The 17637-nt window shown below is 42.1% G+C and overlaps 1 protein-coding gene across 2 annotated transcripts in view; it reads right to left on the bottom strand.

Annotated features, from left to right (window-relative positions):
• The window catches only part of METTL24 (methyltransferase like 24), a 109781-nt gene that overhangs the window by 40278 nt on the left and 51866 nt on the right, over positions 1 to 17637 (bottom strand). For both annotated transcript variants that reach the window (XM_089664644.1, XM_089664652.1), the window contains 2 exons: positions 12575 to 12673; positions 6827 to 6966 (listed from right to left, as the gene is read on the bottom strand). In XM_089664644.1, the coding sequence (XP_089520770.1) occupies positions 6827 to 6966; positions 12575 to 12673 (239 nt within the window). The remainder of the gene's footprint in view (positions 1 to 6826; positions 6967 to 12574; positions 12674 to 17637) is intronic.

The following is a 17637-nucleotide window of genomic DNA, read 5'->3' as shown; positions in this document are numbered from 1 at the left end:
GCCTGGACAAAGACTTCCAGAGCCATCTGTGCATGGCAATAGGACAGAGTTGGGCAACATAAGTGACAGCACTTCACAGTGAGATATCAGACACAGCCTGGACAAAGACTTCCAAGGAAATGTAAACCAATACAGTTAGCAAGTACGGGACAGCTGCTTTTGGCCCCAAAAGAATGACTGGGCCCAGGGCAGCTGCACCTATTGCCCCTCAGAGACAGCCCTGTATATATGATAGCGGAGTTTTAATATTTATGGAGCCGAAAATCTCAATGGTAGTATACTGTAATTTTCATAGTACAAGGGTGCACAGGATGTGATAAAAACAACTCTGCTATATAGTGAAATTTTTTAATTATTTGCAATTAGCATTTATTAGGAACTTGCCACCTTTTGTATTATCATTTGTGAAATTATTTCTTTGTTTCTCCAGATGGTTAAGTGCAATACAAATAAAAATTACAGTGGTTGTATAACACTGTACCTAATTTTGACTTTCGCTGAATATCATTTTGATCAGTTTATTAAAGTATATCTATGGTCAGCATGTAAAATCATATATTCATTTCCACATTGCATTTCAGTATCTATCCTACTCCTTTTATTCTGAATCCTGAAATTTGTAAACTTACTTTGTGAAGATCCCCACACATTAACTTCCTTGAATTCTGTGACACGTGTTCACTATACTTTGCGAGTAGGCATTGCTGGGTCACACATTTCACAGAGCTTTCCTTGTAAATTACACAGGTGCTGAGAGGAGGAGTTTCAGAAGGTGGAGTCAATACAGGACACTGCTTGCAGGCAGCAAGGCACCATGGGATATGTAGTCCTTAGAATGTAAACAGCAGAGGAGAAGGTGCAATGCATGCAAGGAATCCAGGAAGTTGTGGAAAGAGATGACCAGCAGACAGGCAGAACTCACAACATGAAAAGAGATTTTTCAAGTAACCTTATATTTGATTGTCAAAAATAACTATTGTTTGTATTGTTATTACAATGGTGATTCAATAAAAATAAAAGTGTATGCTGTGACCATAGAACTCCCTTAACCACAAGCAACTTCAACTAACACCTTAGTTGAAGGGACTAGATTTCACACGGGGAGGTTTGACCACTAGTTAGGAAATCTCTAATAGCAGAGATAATCCTTCACTGTCCTGAGGAGAAGAATGAAGGAGCAGAAGATCAGTGTTTTAAGAAAGTCCGTTTTGAGTGAGATTAGGGGCAGCTCCTTGGGCTAATGCAAGGCCAGGCAGGTCTCTACAACTCTACTTTTTAGTTTGTAACACCTGATAAGTAATCTTTTTAATTTTAACATAAGATCATGGATCATTCACAAAAGCTGAATAAAATATTTTTCCCATAGCATTCCAACAGAATTTGGCTCATTATGTTTCTGGGACAAGCTGGAAAATGTAGAGGTAATGCTTGGTTTACAGTTAAGGATGATAGCTCCATATCTCATTCTGTTTGTATATGTACATGGGACTAATTGTGGGTCATGTAAGAATGCATGATTTACAGTTGGTGGAAAAACAAAAAATCAGTGGAGTTGATTTTACTGCATATTTTAAATAATTCAAAACAAACCCATACCTCCATTTTATAACCTCATTTGCTACCAATTCCATGGTATAAGGCATTAGCTAGACTGAGATTACGTTTAGGGCTTGTCCACACCAGCAAACCATGCTGAACCCACAGCTGCCGGTGTGTGCCGAGAGACAGAGTGTCAATATGCTGATCACCTACCACATGACCAATCAATATTGGCCTGACATCAGACTGGGCCTCTGAACCAGATTTAGGGCTTGTGTCCACAGGCTTTGGTCTTGTGTCAATGACATCAGCTTAACATCAGTTTGAGACACATCTGAAATAATTCAGATCTCATTGACAGGTGCATTGGACCTGCAGGAACTTCCTTCTGACCTGCATTTATTTATTATTATTATTATTATTATTATACAGTATTTATATAGTGCCAACAGTTTGCTCAGCGCTGTACATTTAACCTGCTTCAATCTGGCTTTGCATTACCATAGCAAACAAAAGTCAGTCAACACAGGCCCTTATAATGTTCAGCCTGATATGTTAAAGGCATAAATAAACCCAAAATAATTGTAAAAAATTGCATTTATTACATTTTTACATTGGAGCATGCAGGGCATTGCAGTCACAATCAGTGCATCAAGGGTGCAATACACAAGCTACTGCAGACTCCTCCCACAGCCTCAGGTCTGTAGGAAGGTATAAAAACCCCATTATGGGCCTGGAGAAAATGGACCTCAAGAGAAGAGTGTGGGGCGGAGGAACACCTGGGAAGCCTGGTGGAGAACGGACACTGAAAAGTGTCCTCTGAGGTGCCAGTGGGTTTTAAACGGATGTGAGGTTATCTCTCAATGCATTTCGCAGCATGGAGTTTCATCACCAGAGAGGTTGCTACTCACACTTATCCACGGCTATCGATGAATGAGTACGAGCATTCTGAAGGAGGTTGGAGATCATCAAGGAGACATCCCTCACCGCATTTGACTCTTATGCTGTAGCAGGGAGTCCATCGTGTTTGGTGAGTGTGGTTGAAAGAGGGGGCACAGGTCACCAGTCACAAAGTGTTTTCTGAGCACGGTGTCACTTTATGCATCATAAAGCATGGAGCACTTTATTGAAGATTTAGTACAGAGGTGGAAGTATTGCACCAATGGAGTTATATTTGGACACTGATGGACACTTTATAAGTCATTATTGTTTACAGGTTTCTCTGCTGCAGTGACAGATAGGAGTCTTTCCATTCACAGACCCCGTGAATGGATAATGTGACTGTGTGGGTACAGCCGCAAAGGTTTAAAAAACAGGTATGAAGTTGGGGTGTTCAAGGAATGTGACCATGTTTTATGCTACACTCTAACTATGGGTATAACATGAAACATGGTTTCAAAGATGAACTAAGCCTTTAAGTTCAAAGACTCCACAGTTAAAAAAACCCACACCAGTAAAAAGGGAAGCATGCTTTTGTGTGTTCAACACAATAGGTAATAGGCCAAATGATCTTACACGGAGTAAGTTACAGCTAGTCCACATTCACACAGCTGCTGAAGCCCATACTGCGTGAATAAAGCATTTGTTTAAACATCTGGAGCCATGTGGTGCTGTGTGCAGGCAGTCTACGTTAGGGAATGGAGACTCAGCAGCTCTACGGACACAGGTACACACCCAGGTTTGACAGCCATGCAGGAGTGGGTGCATGTCCTTTGAAGCACACGGTCTGCCAACAAACATCTTATATGCACTGTACGGCACTCAGCGCCCATGTGAATGAGGACAAGCTGTAACTTTCAGTTTACCAAATAGGCACAAAATTTAAAGCAATAATGCAAAACGGGTTCAGAATGGCAAAAAAAAAACTTGCATACACTGCAGAATAATGAAAGCTGCACAAACATGCATTCTACACAGCAATGTCTCTGTGATTTAATCAGGCTAAAATGTGACTGCATAGCATAGTGTCTATAAAACTCTTTAAACAGTTTAGAAAACAGATACATATACTTATCCTCATAAACAGCATCCCTTTCATTTAAGTCCATGGTAGCTCTGGTAGGAGAGGTGAACAGCGAGCAGGAGTCGGCAACCCATCAATAGTGGTCTACTTGTCAACCGCAAGCAGGTGACAGGTAGACCACGAACAGGCCCCTCTCCCCCCCTTTCCCCCAACCTCCTCCACTGCTACTGACATCCTCAGTGCACAGTGGAGAGCGGAAGATAGCACAGCTCAGGACGGAGGGCAGAAGGAGGAACTGGCCAAAGGAATTTTTCATATTAACCCGCAGGTCGGTCCTAGCAACAAATTACCAGCTTGGTAATATGAAAAGTTTCTTTGGCCAGCTACTCCTTCTGCCCTCCATCCTGAGCTGTGCTGTCTTTTGCTCTCCGCTGTGCACTGAGATTGACAGCAGCAGTGGAGGAGGCTGAGGGAAGGGGGCCAGAGGACACTGCTAAGGGGGAAAGGAGGGCAGAGGACTTTGCTAGGCGGGGGGGAAGACAGAGGTCACTGCTATGGGGGAAAGGGGAGGCAAAGGAAACTACTGGGGGGGGGAGGTGATGTCCAGAGGACACTGCTATGGGCAGGGCCACCCCCATAGCAGTGTCCTCTACTGCCCTTCACATCACCCCCCCCCCCCACAGTAGTGACTTAATTCTGGCCCCCTTCCCCCCCAGCAATGTCCTCTTCCCCCCTTTCCCCCATAGCAGCGACCTCAACCCCCCTTCCCCCCCCCCTCCAGCTGTGTCCTCTTGACCCCCCCCCCACCCTCCCATGGACAGGTATTTTAAAAATCTGAACTCCAAGCAAGTGGCTGGGGATTGGGATTTTTCTGCCCCCCCCCCCAACCCTGGTGCGCCGAGGCTGTTGCCTAAGCATATGGCTACTTAGGCAGCCACACTAGGGCACCAGGGTAGCTGGGGGGCAGAAAAATCCCAATCCCCAGCCGCTTGCTGGGAGTTCAGATTTATAAAATACCTGCCTTCTGAGGATCCCCTTTATTTTCCTCCTGGAGCAGCTGAAAGCTATCATCTCCTCCTCGCCCTCCCACCAGCATACAGCTGCTGCAGGAGGAAAATCCAGGGGATCAGTTTGAATAAATGTCTCCCCCCGCTGTCCCTCCCATCCTTTTTTCTGCTGCCTGGCCCCTCTGCCAAGTGCTCCCCTTTCAACAGGGCTCCTAAGGAAATTGTAAAATAAAAAAAATATTAAAAAATAAAAATGTAAAAATAAAAACTACTGACACCAACCTCTGCCCTACTGACACTGTCCACTGCTCTACTGACACCATCCATTGCTCTAATGACATCAACCTCTGCTCTACTGACACCGTCCACTGCCATGCTGACTGACACCATCCACTGCTCTACTGACACCATCCACTGCTCTACTGACTGACATCAACCTCTGCCCTACTGACACCGTCCACTGCCCATTTTTAAGGTAGGCTAAGTTTGTATTTTTACAGTGACATTTGTTTTATTATATTTTTCTACGTTTTCCTTGCTATTTAGTTAGACCTTGCTAGTTAATTTTTTTTAACCACCTCCCGCCTGCCATATAAGGAAATGATGGACGGGTGGCAGTTTTCTCATTCGGGGAGGACATCATATGACGTGCTCCTACTCTAGCTATGCATGCACACCCCCAGAGGTGTGCAACAATCAGTGGTGCGCTGTGTCCCTAGGACACAGCGGATCACTGATCGCAGTAAAGAGCCAATGACATAGGCTCTATCATGTGATCAGCTGTGTCCAATTACAGCTGATCGCATGTAAATAAGAAATGCCGGTTATTGGCAGTCCTGTCCTCATGCTGACAGCGCGTGAGGAGAGGAGAGCCGGTAATCCGCATTCCTCAGAGGGGATATGTACACTGATCATCAGGGCACTGATAACCAGTTCCCCGATGATCAGTGTAGCCCCATTAGTGCCACCTGTCAATGCCCATAATTGCCACCTGTCAGTGCCACATACCAGTTCCCATCAGTGCCACATATCAGTGCCCATCAATGCCACATACCGGTGCCCATCAGAGCTGCCTTTCAGTGCTGCCTATCAGTGCCAGACAGTGCTGTCAATCAGTGCCAGTCAGTGCCCATCAGTGCCGCCTATCAGTGCCATATATGAGTGCTGCTTTTCAGTGCCCATCAGTGATGCCTGTCAATGCCCATCAGTGCCTCCTCATCAGTGCAGGCTATTATTGCCCATCAGTGCACCCTATCCGTGCAGCCTCATTAGTGCACATCAGTGAAGGAGAAAAATGACTTATTTACAACATTTTATAACAGAAACTAAGAAAAACATTTTTATTTTCAAAATTTTCAGTCTTTTTTAGTTTGTTTAGCAAAAAATAAAAAACCCAGTGGTGATTAAATACCACCAAAAGACAGCTCTATCTGTCTTTAAAAAATGATACAAATTTAGTTTGGGTACAGTGTTGCATGACCGCGCAATTGTCATTCAAAGTGCGACAGCGCTGAAAGTTGAAAATTGGCCTGGGCACGAAGCGGGTAAAAGTGCCCAGTAGGCAAGTGGTTAAATGGTGCTGAACCCCGGTGATCTTTGATTGCTTTCATTTTGTTTAAGTATATCTCCACCTCACAAAGGTTGCCTACCGCTGGCTTAGAGGGATCCAAGGTTTAAGGACAAAAAGCCACACCACTGGAACTAGAGTACTCTGGTAAAAACAAGGTAGGGTCTTCCCAGTAGCTGGGTCTTCTATAGAATATAAGGTAAAAGACTCTGGCCTGTCTGACCGCACCATTCTGACAGTGAAGGGCCTCCTACCTGACTGCAGATCACTTCCTAAACTACTTCTTCCTTATCAGGTGTGGCCTCTCTGACTGCTGAAAGAGGAAAGCTGAGGAACTTATACTTCCTGGCCATGTCCAGGAAAAGAAGCAATTGTGGGAAATTGAGGTAAAGGGTCCTGAGCCTACATCTGAGCATGGTGAGTACTGTAAATGAACAATCTGCTATATGTCTAACCAGTTTTACAAAAGCATTTCTGTTTTCCAGATACATTATTTTTTATGCATAGCATCTTTACATTTTTCCCCATTGTTCAAAACATTTTGATCAGTGGAAAAAGGCAAAACAGAATGATTCATTACAACACAGAGTACTCAATAAATAATAATATACAGCTCTGAAGCAGTGTTATATCTTAAAAAAAAAGTTTCTTTTCACTAGATAAATTAGATTTTTACACACCTACTTAACACATGACATCATTTATTAACAATGATTTGGCTATAGACAGCAGTAAGAAAAAATACATTACCCTAATGAGTAAACACGACATTGCTTATTTTTGATCTGATATGCCAAGCTGAATTTGGGATCCAGGCAGATTGTCCAGGGCTTTATGCTGTTTTCAGACTTCTCTGTCAATCCATTTGTCACTAGTCGAGAACATACAATCTGGAAGACAACAGAATTCCTTTTTTTCCATTATAGAACACAGTTTGAAAGAGCACTCTATTACAAAACACATACACAGGCACTGTCTGGCAGCAGGAATGTGGATGGTGTAAATTTGTCATCTGTGATTCTTTACTACATATTGTGAGGGGCTCCAGGGTTTATAGCAGATGTGGAGAAAATAAAATTTGATATTACTTCCTGTACTAGGTCCTGGAGTCCAGAGGTTTTGTAGAGCTTTAGGTGGGAATAAGCCTCCATTCCTAAGTCCACATCTTACCTGGTAGCCAGACATTGTTGATCTCAGCTGTGCCTTTATGTAAGCTGACTGATGTTTAGGACTGTTATATTGTATCTGTTGCACCTTATATGCGTGTCCCCTGTTCATACAGAGTGCTGTAGTATAGGTACAGTATATACAAGTGTAGTGTGGGTGGTGGTTGGCACCACCATGCGGTCATAGGAAAAGAAGTATTTTCACCAGCACACATGGGTATAGCAATAAACTTGCCGGCACCCCAGAGGATGTCAGGTGTGAGCTTGCTGTGACATCATCATCCAACAGGAAGTCTGCGGTAAGCAATTTTGATGTCACCCGTGGATGTTTGTTTACAAGTACTTTTATTTCTTTTAAAACTTTTTGTCTCTGATATGTTAATACCAGGCTGCATGTGTAATTGAGAAATTTCTCCCAAACGTCTTATGCGATGATTATGGTTCCCTAATAACTAATAACTCCATCATAGATGACTGCCATGATGACCTGTGATTAAGGCGCATGTTGACCTTTCTTTTATTAGAAGGTTATATATATCTGGTAAGTCTTGCACGGTGTTACCTGGTGAAGGATCCTTCAACTTTCTGGGAGATACAGTATCCTTATCTTTTAGTTGTCACTAGAATGCTACACTACTCATCGCATCCTTATCTTTTGGGACTTTAAGATTTGTTTCACTTCACCTATGGATTTGGACATTCAGTTTATTAGCATTAGATGTACAGTAAGGAACAGAAGTATTTGAACACCCTGCGATTTTGCAAGTTCTCCCACTTAGAAATCATGGAGGGGTCTGAAATTCACATTGTAGGTGCATTCCCACTCTGAGAGACAGAATTTAAAAACAAAAATCAGGAAATCACATTGTATGATTTTTAAAGAATTTATTTGTCTTGCACTGCTGAACATAATTATTTGAACACCTAAGAAACAGAAAGAATTCTGGCCCTCAAAGACCTGTTACTGTGCCTTTAAAAAGTCCACCTCTACTCCACTCATTAATCTAATTTAGCAGCACCTGTCTGAGCTCTTTAAAGACACCTGTCCACCCCACAGTCAGTCAGACGCCAACTACTACCATGGGCAAGACCAAAAGAGCTGTCAAAAGACACCAGAGAAAAAATTGTGGACCTCCACAAGGCTGGAAAGGGCTACGGGGCAATTGCCAAGCAGCTTGGTGAAAATAGATCAACTGTTGGAGCAATTGTTAGAAAATGGAAGAGGCTAAAAACGACTGTCAGTCTCCCTCGGACTGGGGCTCCATGCAAGATCTCACCTCGTGGGGTATCACTGATGATAAGAAATGCGAGGAATCAGCCCAGAACTACAAGGGAGGAGCTGGTCAATGACATGAAGAGAGCTGGGACCACAGTTTCAAAGGTCACTGTCGGTAGAACACTACGCCGTCATGGTTTCAAATCATGCATTGCACGGAAGGTTCCCCTGCTCAAGTCATCACATGTCCAGGCCCGTCTGAAGTTTGCCAATGACCATCTTGGTGATCGAGAGGAGGCATGGGAGAAAGTCATGTGGTCAGATGAGACCAAAGTAGAACTTTTTGGTCTAAACTTCACTCGTCGTGTTTGGAGGAAAAAGAAGGATGAGTTGCATCCCAAGAACACCATCCCTACTGTGAAGCATGGGGGTGGTAATATCATGCTTTGGGGGTGCTTTTCTGTGAAGGGGACAGGACGACTGCACTGTATTAAGGAGAGGATGAATGGGGCCATTTATTGTGAGATTTTGAGCAACAACCTCCTTCCCTCAGTCAGAGCATTGAAGATGGGTCATGACTGGGTCTTCCAACATGACAACGACCCAAAGCACACAGCCAGGATAACCAAGGAGTGGCTCCGTAAGAAGCATATCAAGGTTCTGGAGTGGCCTAGCCAGTCTCCAGACTTAAATCCAATAGAACATCTTTGGAGGGAGCTGAAACTCTGTGTTGCTCAGCAACAGCCCCGAAACCTGACAGATCTAAAGGAGATCTGTGTGGAGGAGTGGGCCAAAATCCCTGTTGCAGTGTGTGCAAACCTGGTCAAGAACTACAGGAAACGTTTGACCTCTGTAATTGCAAACAAAGGCTTCTGTACCAAATATTAACAATGATTTTCTCAGGTGTTCAAATACTTATGTTCAGCAGTGCAAGACAAATAAATTCTTTAAAAATCATACAATGTGATTTCCCGAATTTTTTTTTAAATTCTGTCTCTCAGAGTGGGAATGCACCTACAATGTGAATTTCAGACCCCTCCATGATTTCTAAGTGGAAGAACTTGCAAAATCGCAGGATGTTCAAATACTTCTGTTCCTCACTGTATATCACTTATTGGTTTATATTTGCACATTAATAATATTCTTTATATTTAAGAATTAGCGCAACACAATTTTCTGTCTATTTTGTGACTATGCTAATATCTCATAGTGTGTTTGCAGCGTTTTCAATTTTTTTCATTTAATTTTTTTCTTTATTTACCTAAGCGCAGTCTACATATGCAATTTGCTATATCGATAAACTTGTTCTTTATTTACATAAAGCAACAGGCATCACAAGCCGAAATTTCAGGGTCCTTACAGGGTCTTGTAATGCCTATTGCTTTTTGTGAATAAAAGGAGATTTTCACTATAGCAAGGTGTGCTGGTGCAAATACTTACAGTGCATCCAGAAAGTATTCACAGCGCTTAGCTTTTGCCACATTTTATGTTACAGCCTTATTCCAAAATGGATTAAATACATTTTTTTCCTCAACATTCTACAAACAATACCTCATAATGACAACGTCAAAGAAGTTTGTTTTGAAATCTTTGCAATTTATTAAAAATAAAAAATGAAAAAACCCACATGTACGTAAGTATTCACAACCTTTGCCTCTCTGAGGCTCCCCATTCACACCTGAGTCCTTGTAACACTAACGAGTCACATGACACCGGGGAGGGAAAATGGCTAATTGGGCCCAATTTGGACATTTTCACCTAGGGGTGTACTCACTTTTGTTGCTAGTGGTTTAGACATTAATGGCTGTGTGTTGAGTTATTTTGAGGGGACAGCAAATTTACACTGTTATACAAGCTGTACACTCACTACATTACATTGTAGCAAAGTGTCATTTCTTCAGTGTTGTCGCAATTAAAGATTTAATAAAATATTTGCAAAAATGTGAGGGGTGTACTCACTTCTGTGAGATACTGTGTGTGTGTGTATATATATATATATATATATCCTATAGTCCTGCACAGCCAGGCAACACGCATTTTTCACCCACTTGCATTCTGGAGACAGTAAACAGTCCTTGAGCTTGTTTTTTTTTTTCAATTTTTTTAGGGGGTATTTAACTTGGATGGCGTTAAGGAGTGTATGGGATGCCCAAGGAAACTGAAGACAACTCCTTAGCAACTATGTCCTTAGCAACTATGTACAAGTCTCTATGCAGCAAAAAGGGATTTCTTCCTGGGGAGCTCTGCATAAGCAGAGCGGACATGGACCAGCCATCCAGAGTCTGCCCCATGTGAAAGGGGCCAAAGTCTCAACTAAATATGCTGCAATAACCTATTAAATCACGACACAGAAAAAACTTTGGGCTGAGTACTTAACCTAAATTCTAGAGATGGCTGCTGTATTTAACACATACATAGAGTAGCTCCCTTTTTTGATGCTCTGAAATAGCTGTATTATGACTGCTATTATATCTATACAGTGCTCAGCATAAATGAGTACACCCCTTTTGAAAAGTAAGATTTTAATCAATATCTCAACGAACACAAGAACAATTTCCAAAATTTTGACAAAACTGAGTTTTATAGAACATTTGTTTAGCTTATTATATGAAAGTAAGTTAAAAAAAATATAACTTCGATTACAAAATCTTCAGTTTTATTCAAATTAGTTGATGCAAAAATGAATACACGCCACAACAAAAATTACTACATCTAGTATTTTGTATGACCTCCATGATTTGTAAGGACAGAATCAAGTCTTCTAGGCATGGAATGAACAAGTTGGCAACATATTGCAACACGGATCTTTTTCCATTCTTCAAGAATGACCTCTTTTAGAGCCTGGATGCTGGATGGAGAGTGATGATCATCTTTTCACTTCAGAATTCCCCATAGGTGTTCGACTGGGTTCAAATCAAGAGACAAACTTGGCCACTGAATCACTGTTCTTCTTCAGAAATGCAACAGTGGCCTTAGATGTGTGTTTTGGATCATTGGCATGTTGGAAAAGTGCACGTAGACCAAGGGCACGGAGTGATGGTAGCATCTTCTCTTTCAATATAGAGCAGTATATCTGTGAATTCATGATATCATCAATCAAATGCAGTTCCTTGACATCAGCAACACTCATGCAGCCCCACAGAAGGACACTGCCACCACCATGTTTCACTGTAGGAACCATGCATTTTTCTTACCTCACCTTTGCGACGCCATATAGTTTTGAAGCCATTAGTTCCAAAAACATTTATCTTGGTCTCATCACTCCAGGTTACAGAGTCCCAGTAGTCTTCTTCTTTTCCAGCATGGGACCTGGAAAATTCTAGGTGGGCTTTTTTGTGTATGGGCTTTAGAAGAGGCTTCCTTCATGGATAACACCCATGCATGCCATAGCCCTGCACTGTACGCCAAATTGTATCATGGGAAACAATCACCCCAGTTTGGCTTTCTACTTCTTTAACTGGCTGCAGTGAACGTATGGTGATTTTCATCAACCCTTCTCATCAGAAGATGCTCCTGTTGAGGTGTTAACTTTCGTAGATGACCTGGATGTCTCTGTGAGATGGTTGTAGTTCCATCTTTGTAAAAATTTTTATCACTTTTGTTACAGTATTCTGACTGATAAGTAAAGCTTTGCTGATCTTCTTGTAGCCTTCACCTCTCTTGTGTAAAGAAATTAGTTTCTTTCTCAGGCCTTGTGACATTTCTCTTCCATGTGGTTCCATTGCTGATAGCATGAAACTGTCTGCTGGACAACTGTTTAATGAATAATTAGACTCACCTGTAGTTGAATTCATGTTAATTAGAATTTTTTTGTCTAAAATTTAGCTTAGACTTTCATTGGAGTGTATTCATTCTTTCAACATGGTTTTGATTGAATTTGTTAGGAAAAATAATTTTTTATGTGTGCAAATTAGCAAATCTTGTTTGGAATCAATGGCCCGCATTTGTGGGAGTATTTTGCAGTATAGTGTCCCATAGAAAATGATAATTCTGAAAGATAAGTAAAGGTTTTCTGACAAATCTGTTGGGGTATACTCATTTATGCTAAGAACTTTTTTTGCAAATGAATCCTAATATTTTACTTTTTTCAGCACAATTTGCCAAAGTGCTGCCTACCTGTGGTTTTGAGATGTACTTTAGAAAGCGTGTTGCTTCTTCCTCCAGTGAATGTGAAGGGCTAGCCCAGGGCTGAAGATCAATATGCCATCGTACAGCCTATGACAGAAATGACAAATATTAATCACTGAGAAAAATAAGAAATTAAAGATTTACAGTATAGCTTTGGGGAATATTTATAAATCAGTGAATGTGACATTTACAAAACATTCACTGGTGATCATTCATTGTAAATTAGAACACCTTCAGCAGGAAGGTTCACCTACAGAGAATGAATGGCCAATGTCACTACTTTATAAATGTTATTTAGTCACAATTAAAGTCCCACTCTGGGAACTAGAAAAAAATATCCTTGCAGTGTACACTCCATTTCACAAAAAGGGTTTAATCAGGTCTGCCTGTCAGTTTTTCAGGTGGACCTGAACAGACAATCCATTCACTTCTGCAGACCAACAGATATAAGCGGGCTTGTGTCCACTTCCATCCGCCTATCTCCAATCTGATCTGGTCTGGTAGAAAAAAAAGAATCAGAAAGGGGATCCGTTCTCCTCCATCTAGAAGGATCAGAGAGCAGTCAAGTGCAAATGGACAGTGGAGTCCGTTTACTCCCAAGCAAAGTGTGCTCTGTCCGTGTCCGCTCTGCATAACCTGGAGCGCACCTACAGGGATCTCCATTGTGATCTGGATCCATGCTTCATGGGGCCTGTGTGGCTCCCCTGTACACCTGCTTCTCCTCCTCTTCCTCCCACAGGCATTCAGTGGCTGCAGGAGGAAAATGCAGGGGATTGGTTATTCTGTATGCCACCCCTCCTATCCAGGTCTTGCTGCCCCTTGGCCCCTATGTGCACCCCACCCCACAACCCCCCCCCCCCCCCAGCTCGCAGTGCTGCCAAGTTCTCCCATCCTCTCTCCCGCTGCCTGCTGTGGAGGATGTGTTAGGATGGGGAAGCGGGGGGAATGGACAGTCAGTGATCAGTACTGTGTTTTCAATGCTTCAGTTTGTGAATGAATGGGAAGCTCTAAACAGAGTTATTCCTTTCCATTCGTTCTGTGCTGCTGAGGCTGAGGGTCCCTTCATGGTTTCTTGCACAGGGGACCTGTTTGTGTGTAGTTATGCCTCTGGTGGACACGGACCTGTCTACTGCCAGCTCTTCTCCAATCAGCAGGGGATCAGTGGACATATACCCTACTGATCAAATCAAAGTCTGTCCTGGACTTAAAAGAGTGTTAAGTCTAAGAGTAGAGAAATAACCTGCAATGCCTAACTTCCATATCTAATGATTGGTAAGCTGCAATATATTACATTTTTGGGTTTGTGTTTATTACTGCTTTAACTCACATTCTATTTTTCACTGGCACCACATGAAAAGAGGTATTGTTGGTCAGTTATTTTGTTATTGAGCCCATACTGGCACACTTACTGTATGTGGTACACAATCCTTCTAGCTGTGTTTATTGTTTACCCCAATATTTCTAATCAAAAAATGTTTTAACCCCTATATCTCCTGATTATATAAACCAATCAAAATTGCAGCTATCAAGCTATGGACGTCTGACAAATGTTGCTAGTGATGCACCGCCATTTGTTCATAGGAAACAGATTCATATGACCCTAATGATAAGCAGGTAGCACATGGGATAAGGAATAACTAAAGCTGGCCATAGACAGTACATTTTTTTTCAAATGATCAACTTCTCTTGAGCAGGAATGGCCATGCACTGATCAAAATTTGGCCAGCTTGTAAAAATGACCAAAGACACTCAGTTCAAGTGTGAATACAGTCCATATGGACAGGACTGATGACAAAAAAAGCCAATATACAATGATACGCATTCAGCAATATTAAAGTACAAGACTAAAAAAACACTACAGAAATATAAATAAATAGTACAAACACATTGAAAGTCTGTCAGAAAAACTCCTAAGTTTAGTTCTCCCTATCCCGCGTAGATGCCAGGACAGACCAAACATTGGGTTAGGGTTGCCAAACTCCCGCAACTTATTTTTACTGACAGAACACAGAAAATGACATAGCACTTCTTTTTATTGACAAAATGGCAGAACTCCTATTAGAATCTAAAAACATTGATATTGAAACAGTATAAACACAATCTGTAAACTCTGACAATACCTATAAAGGTAATTGGCCTGGTTTACATTTAAAAAGTCAACACAGCATGACAAATTATCAGCCACCCTTGCTGGGATACAGTTGTAAAACAAGTTCTGTTACAGTATGTATGCCAAAGAGAGCAATGGGAGTCGCCTAAAAGAGGATAATTAAATAGAACTGCTTCTGACCACCCACCTCTAAATGAACATAGCAGATGCTTAGGTGGGCACACATTTTCCATGGCCTCAGTGCTAAGCTTCATAGTGCGGCATATTTAATTGGACTTGTCAAGTTTCACAGAGGTCATCACCTGTAAAATGTGCCCGTTGAGCTCAGTGTGGCTGCACAGCAGCCTCAAGCCAAATGCTTGGCTTGCGGTTGTGACACCGTATTTCAATGCAAAATTCCCATTCGGATGGAAAAATAGCACAGGCTGCAGGGATCAAGTGTGCGCTAAATGCAGAGGGCAGGGTTCTGAGGTGCGCTGCATACAGAGTGCAGCATTCAGAGGTGTGCTGCATACAGAGGGCAGAATAAAGGTGTGCCCCCTTTTTCCCCAAACCACCCCCTCCCTCAGTACAGTGCTCTACTCCCACCCCCAAATCCCCTTCCTTGACCGTACCTGAAAGAGAACTGCGACTGCAGAAGAGCAGGATAGGTCACTCAGGAGGACAGTGTAGTTTAGCTGTGGGGTACATGGGACCATGGGCACATGCTCCAGGAGCTGCTGATGCCAGACAAGCACTGAGCTCTGACTATCTATCTATGTAGAGTTGTGGCAGGTGGAGAACAGTTGAGAGCACTCCACAGCCAGAACTTGAGGAACAGGACTGGCAAATGCGGCCGCCTGCTCCTTCTGCCACCAGCTCCATCCTTCTTCTATTTAAAAATAATCCAAACTGGCTCAAACCTCTGCCTGGATAAATGGCTGCTGCTGCATCAAGCTGTCAAGTAAGTTTCTTACACTTGCAGTGACAAAACTAACCTGCCTGAAAAAAATGACTGATTTTTACTGACATAAAATGTATCTAACATACATTTACTAACATTTGTAAAATCATTGCTTTTTACAAACTGTCAGTAGAACTTACTGCAGGTTGGCAACCCTGCATTGATTGCAAGTCCCCAGCACTGTAGGAACGAGCACTCAGCCAGACTCAAACTCCATGCATGCACAGTGTGTTCTCTTTCTTCCTCTGTCACACAATGCTGAGCTCACCTGGTGCTGCAACAGAAGAAGCTGCAACACGCTCCACATGCATGGGTTTTGAACCCAGAACAGCACTTGTTTCTCTGGTGCTGGGAGCGTGTGCCCAATGTACAGCATGCTCTGGCATCTAAGTAAGACAGTTAGGTTCACTCGTACTAGGATTTTTTCTGGCTTGGGAGAGGCCTCGCACAGCCTACAAGTATGATATTTAAAAGAAATCTACTGGGGACATTTGAGCCTGGGTTCACATATATCCGGAGCGGTATATCACATGTGATTCGCACAGGAACCGCACCGCTTTCCTGTGCAAATCACATGCGATTTGTATGCAGTACAGAACCCTTTTTTTTTTTCCGCACTAGAATCCGATCGCATGGGTATTCATACCTATGCAATTCTGCACATCGCACCATGTTTTGCAGACCGCTTTCAGGGTGTTGTTAACTTAACATACACATCTGCAGCGGTTCACATGAACGGAGTGCGGTGCAGAATTTGCACTGAAAACGCTGCACCACATCAGTGTCAACCAGGGCAACTTTTATTGGAGAGTTAGCCTTTTAAAGATCTGCATGCGTAACTACCATATGAGTACTTATTGTATTTCAGATTTTGAAATGTATCACCAAGTACAGGTAATGAAATATCACTTCTCAAATGACTTCATATCACGGTTAAAGGTGTGACATTGTTAATATGCTGAAGTGATAAGGGATATCTTGAAAGCACAAGGTGTACTACACAAAAAGTGTAAAGAAAAATAGAAAGAACGGTACTAGTGTAAAGCCCATGGAATAAAATTCTAGCTCTTGCATCTAACCAGCATGAACATTCAAGCACAGCAAAGCCTACGGTAACTTGGGTTCACTTTATCATCCTACAATATTCTACAGTGGTTATTGAGTTATTCCTAAATATATTTAAATGTATGTAAACCCTACAATTACCCTCTCTTATTTGTTCTCTTTTACTCTGGTAAATATACCATTGAAAGCATTTTATGTCTGTACGGTAAGTGCAAAAAATGCCTCCTGATCAGGCCAGAAATTCAGGAGCTGTCTTTTGCACACGTCCTGTGTTATCTCAAGGAGAGTAATTAGGCATTCCAGTTCTTGTTTGGGACAACAAAATCATTATTACCTTTGTTGTGGAGAGAAGGACAGTAGGAGTGATTCAGTAGTTTAGCAAAAGACAGCTGGGGAGGGCTGACATCAATTGGTCCACAGTAATGCTACGTGTTATCAGCCCACAACAAAAATTAGACATTGACTGCATTTCTTGCATACCAATGGGTATTTTCTGTACTTGCAGGGTCTTTAAGGGAATAAAACATAGAGAACTGTGTATGAATTGCAGAGATGTACCATATATTGTGCCTTTTATTTTGCCCTGACCTACACTTTAAACACAGTTTGTCTATTCCAATGTAATCTGGAAGTAATCAAACTATAGAATACATTGAAAAATGTTGAACAAAAGTTACACATCAGTACAATGGGTGGGTAGTACAGAAATTGACAAAAATAGGTAAATAAGGGTATAACAAGGTAGGGGAGGTAGTTTCAGGCATTCCTAGAAAAATCTAAATTGGACTTTGTGATTGGGATAGGTGAAGTATGTCTGTACCAAATGGAAGGTGAGTTAGGGCCACTCAATTCCCCAAGTGCTTCCTTCATACCAGGTGTTCCAGAAGAAAGCAATCCAGGGGCAATAGGTAATACAAAATATGGGAGTATACC

Source organism: Staurois parvus, unplaced genomic scaffold, assembly GCF_062004578.1.
Source record: "Staurois parvus isolate SC_StPar_1 unplaced genomic scaffold, SC_StPar_1.0 ptg000048l, whole genome shotgun sequence".
Taxonomy (NCBI): domain Eukaryota; kingdom Metazoa; phylum Chordata; class Amphibia; order Anura; family Ranidae; genus Staurois; species Staurois parvus.
This window is presented reverse-complemented; position numbering and strand designations above follow the sequence as displayed.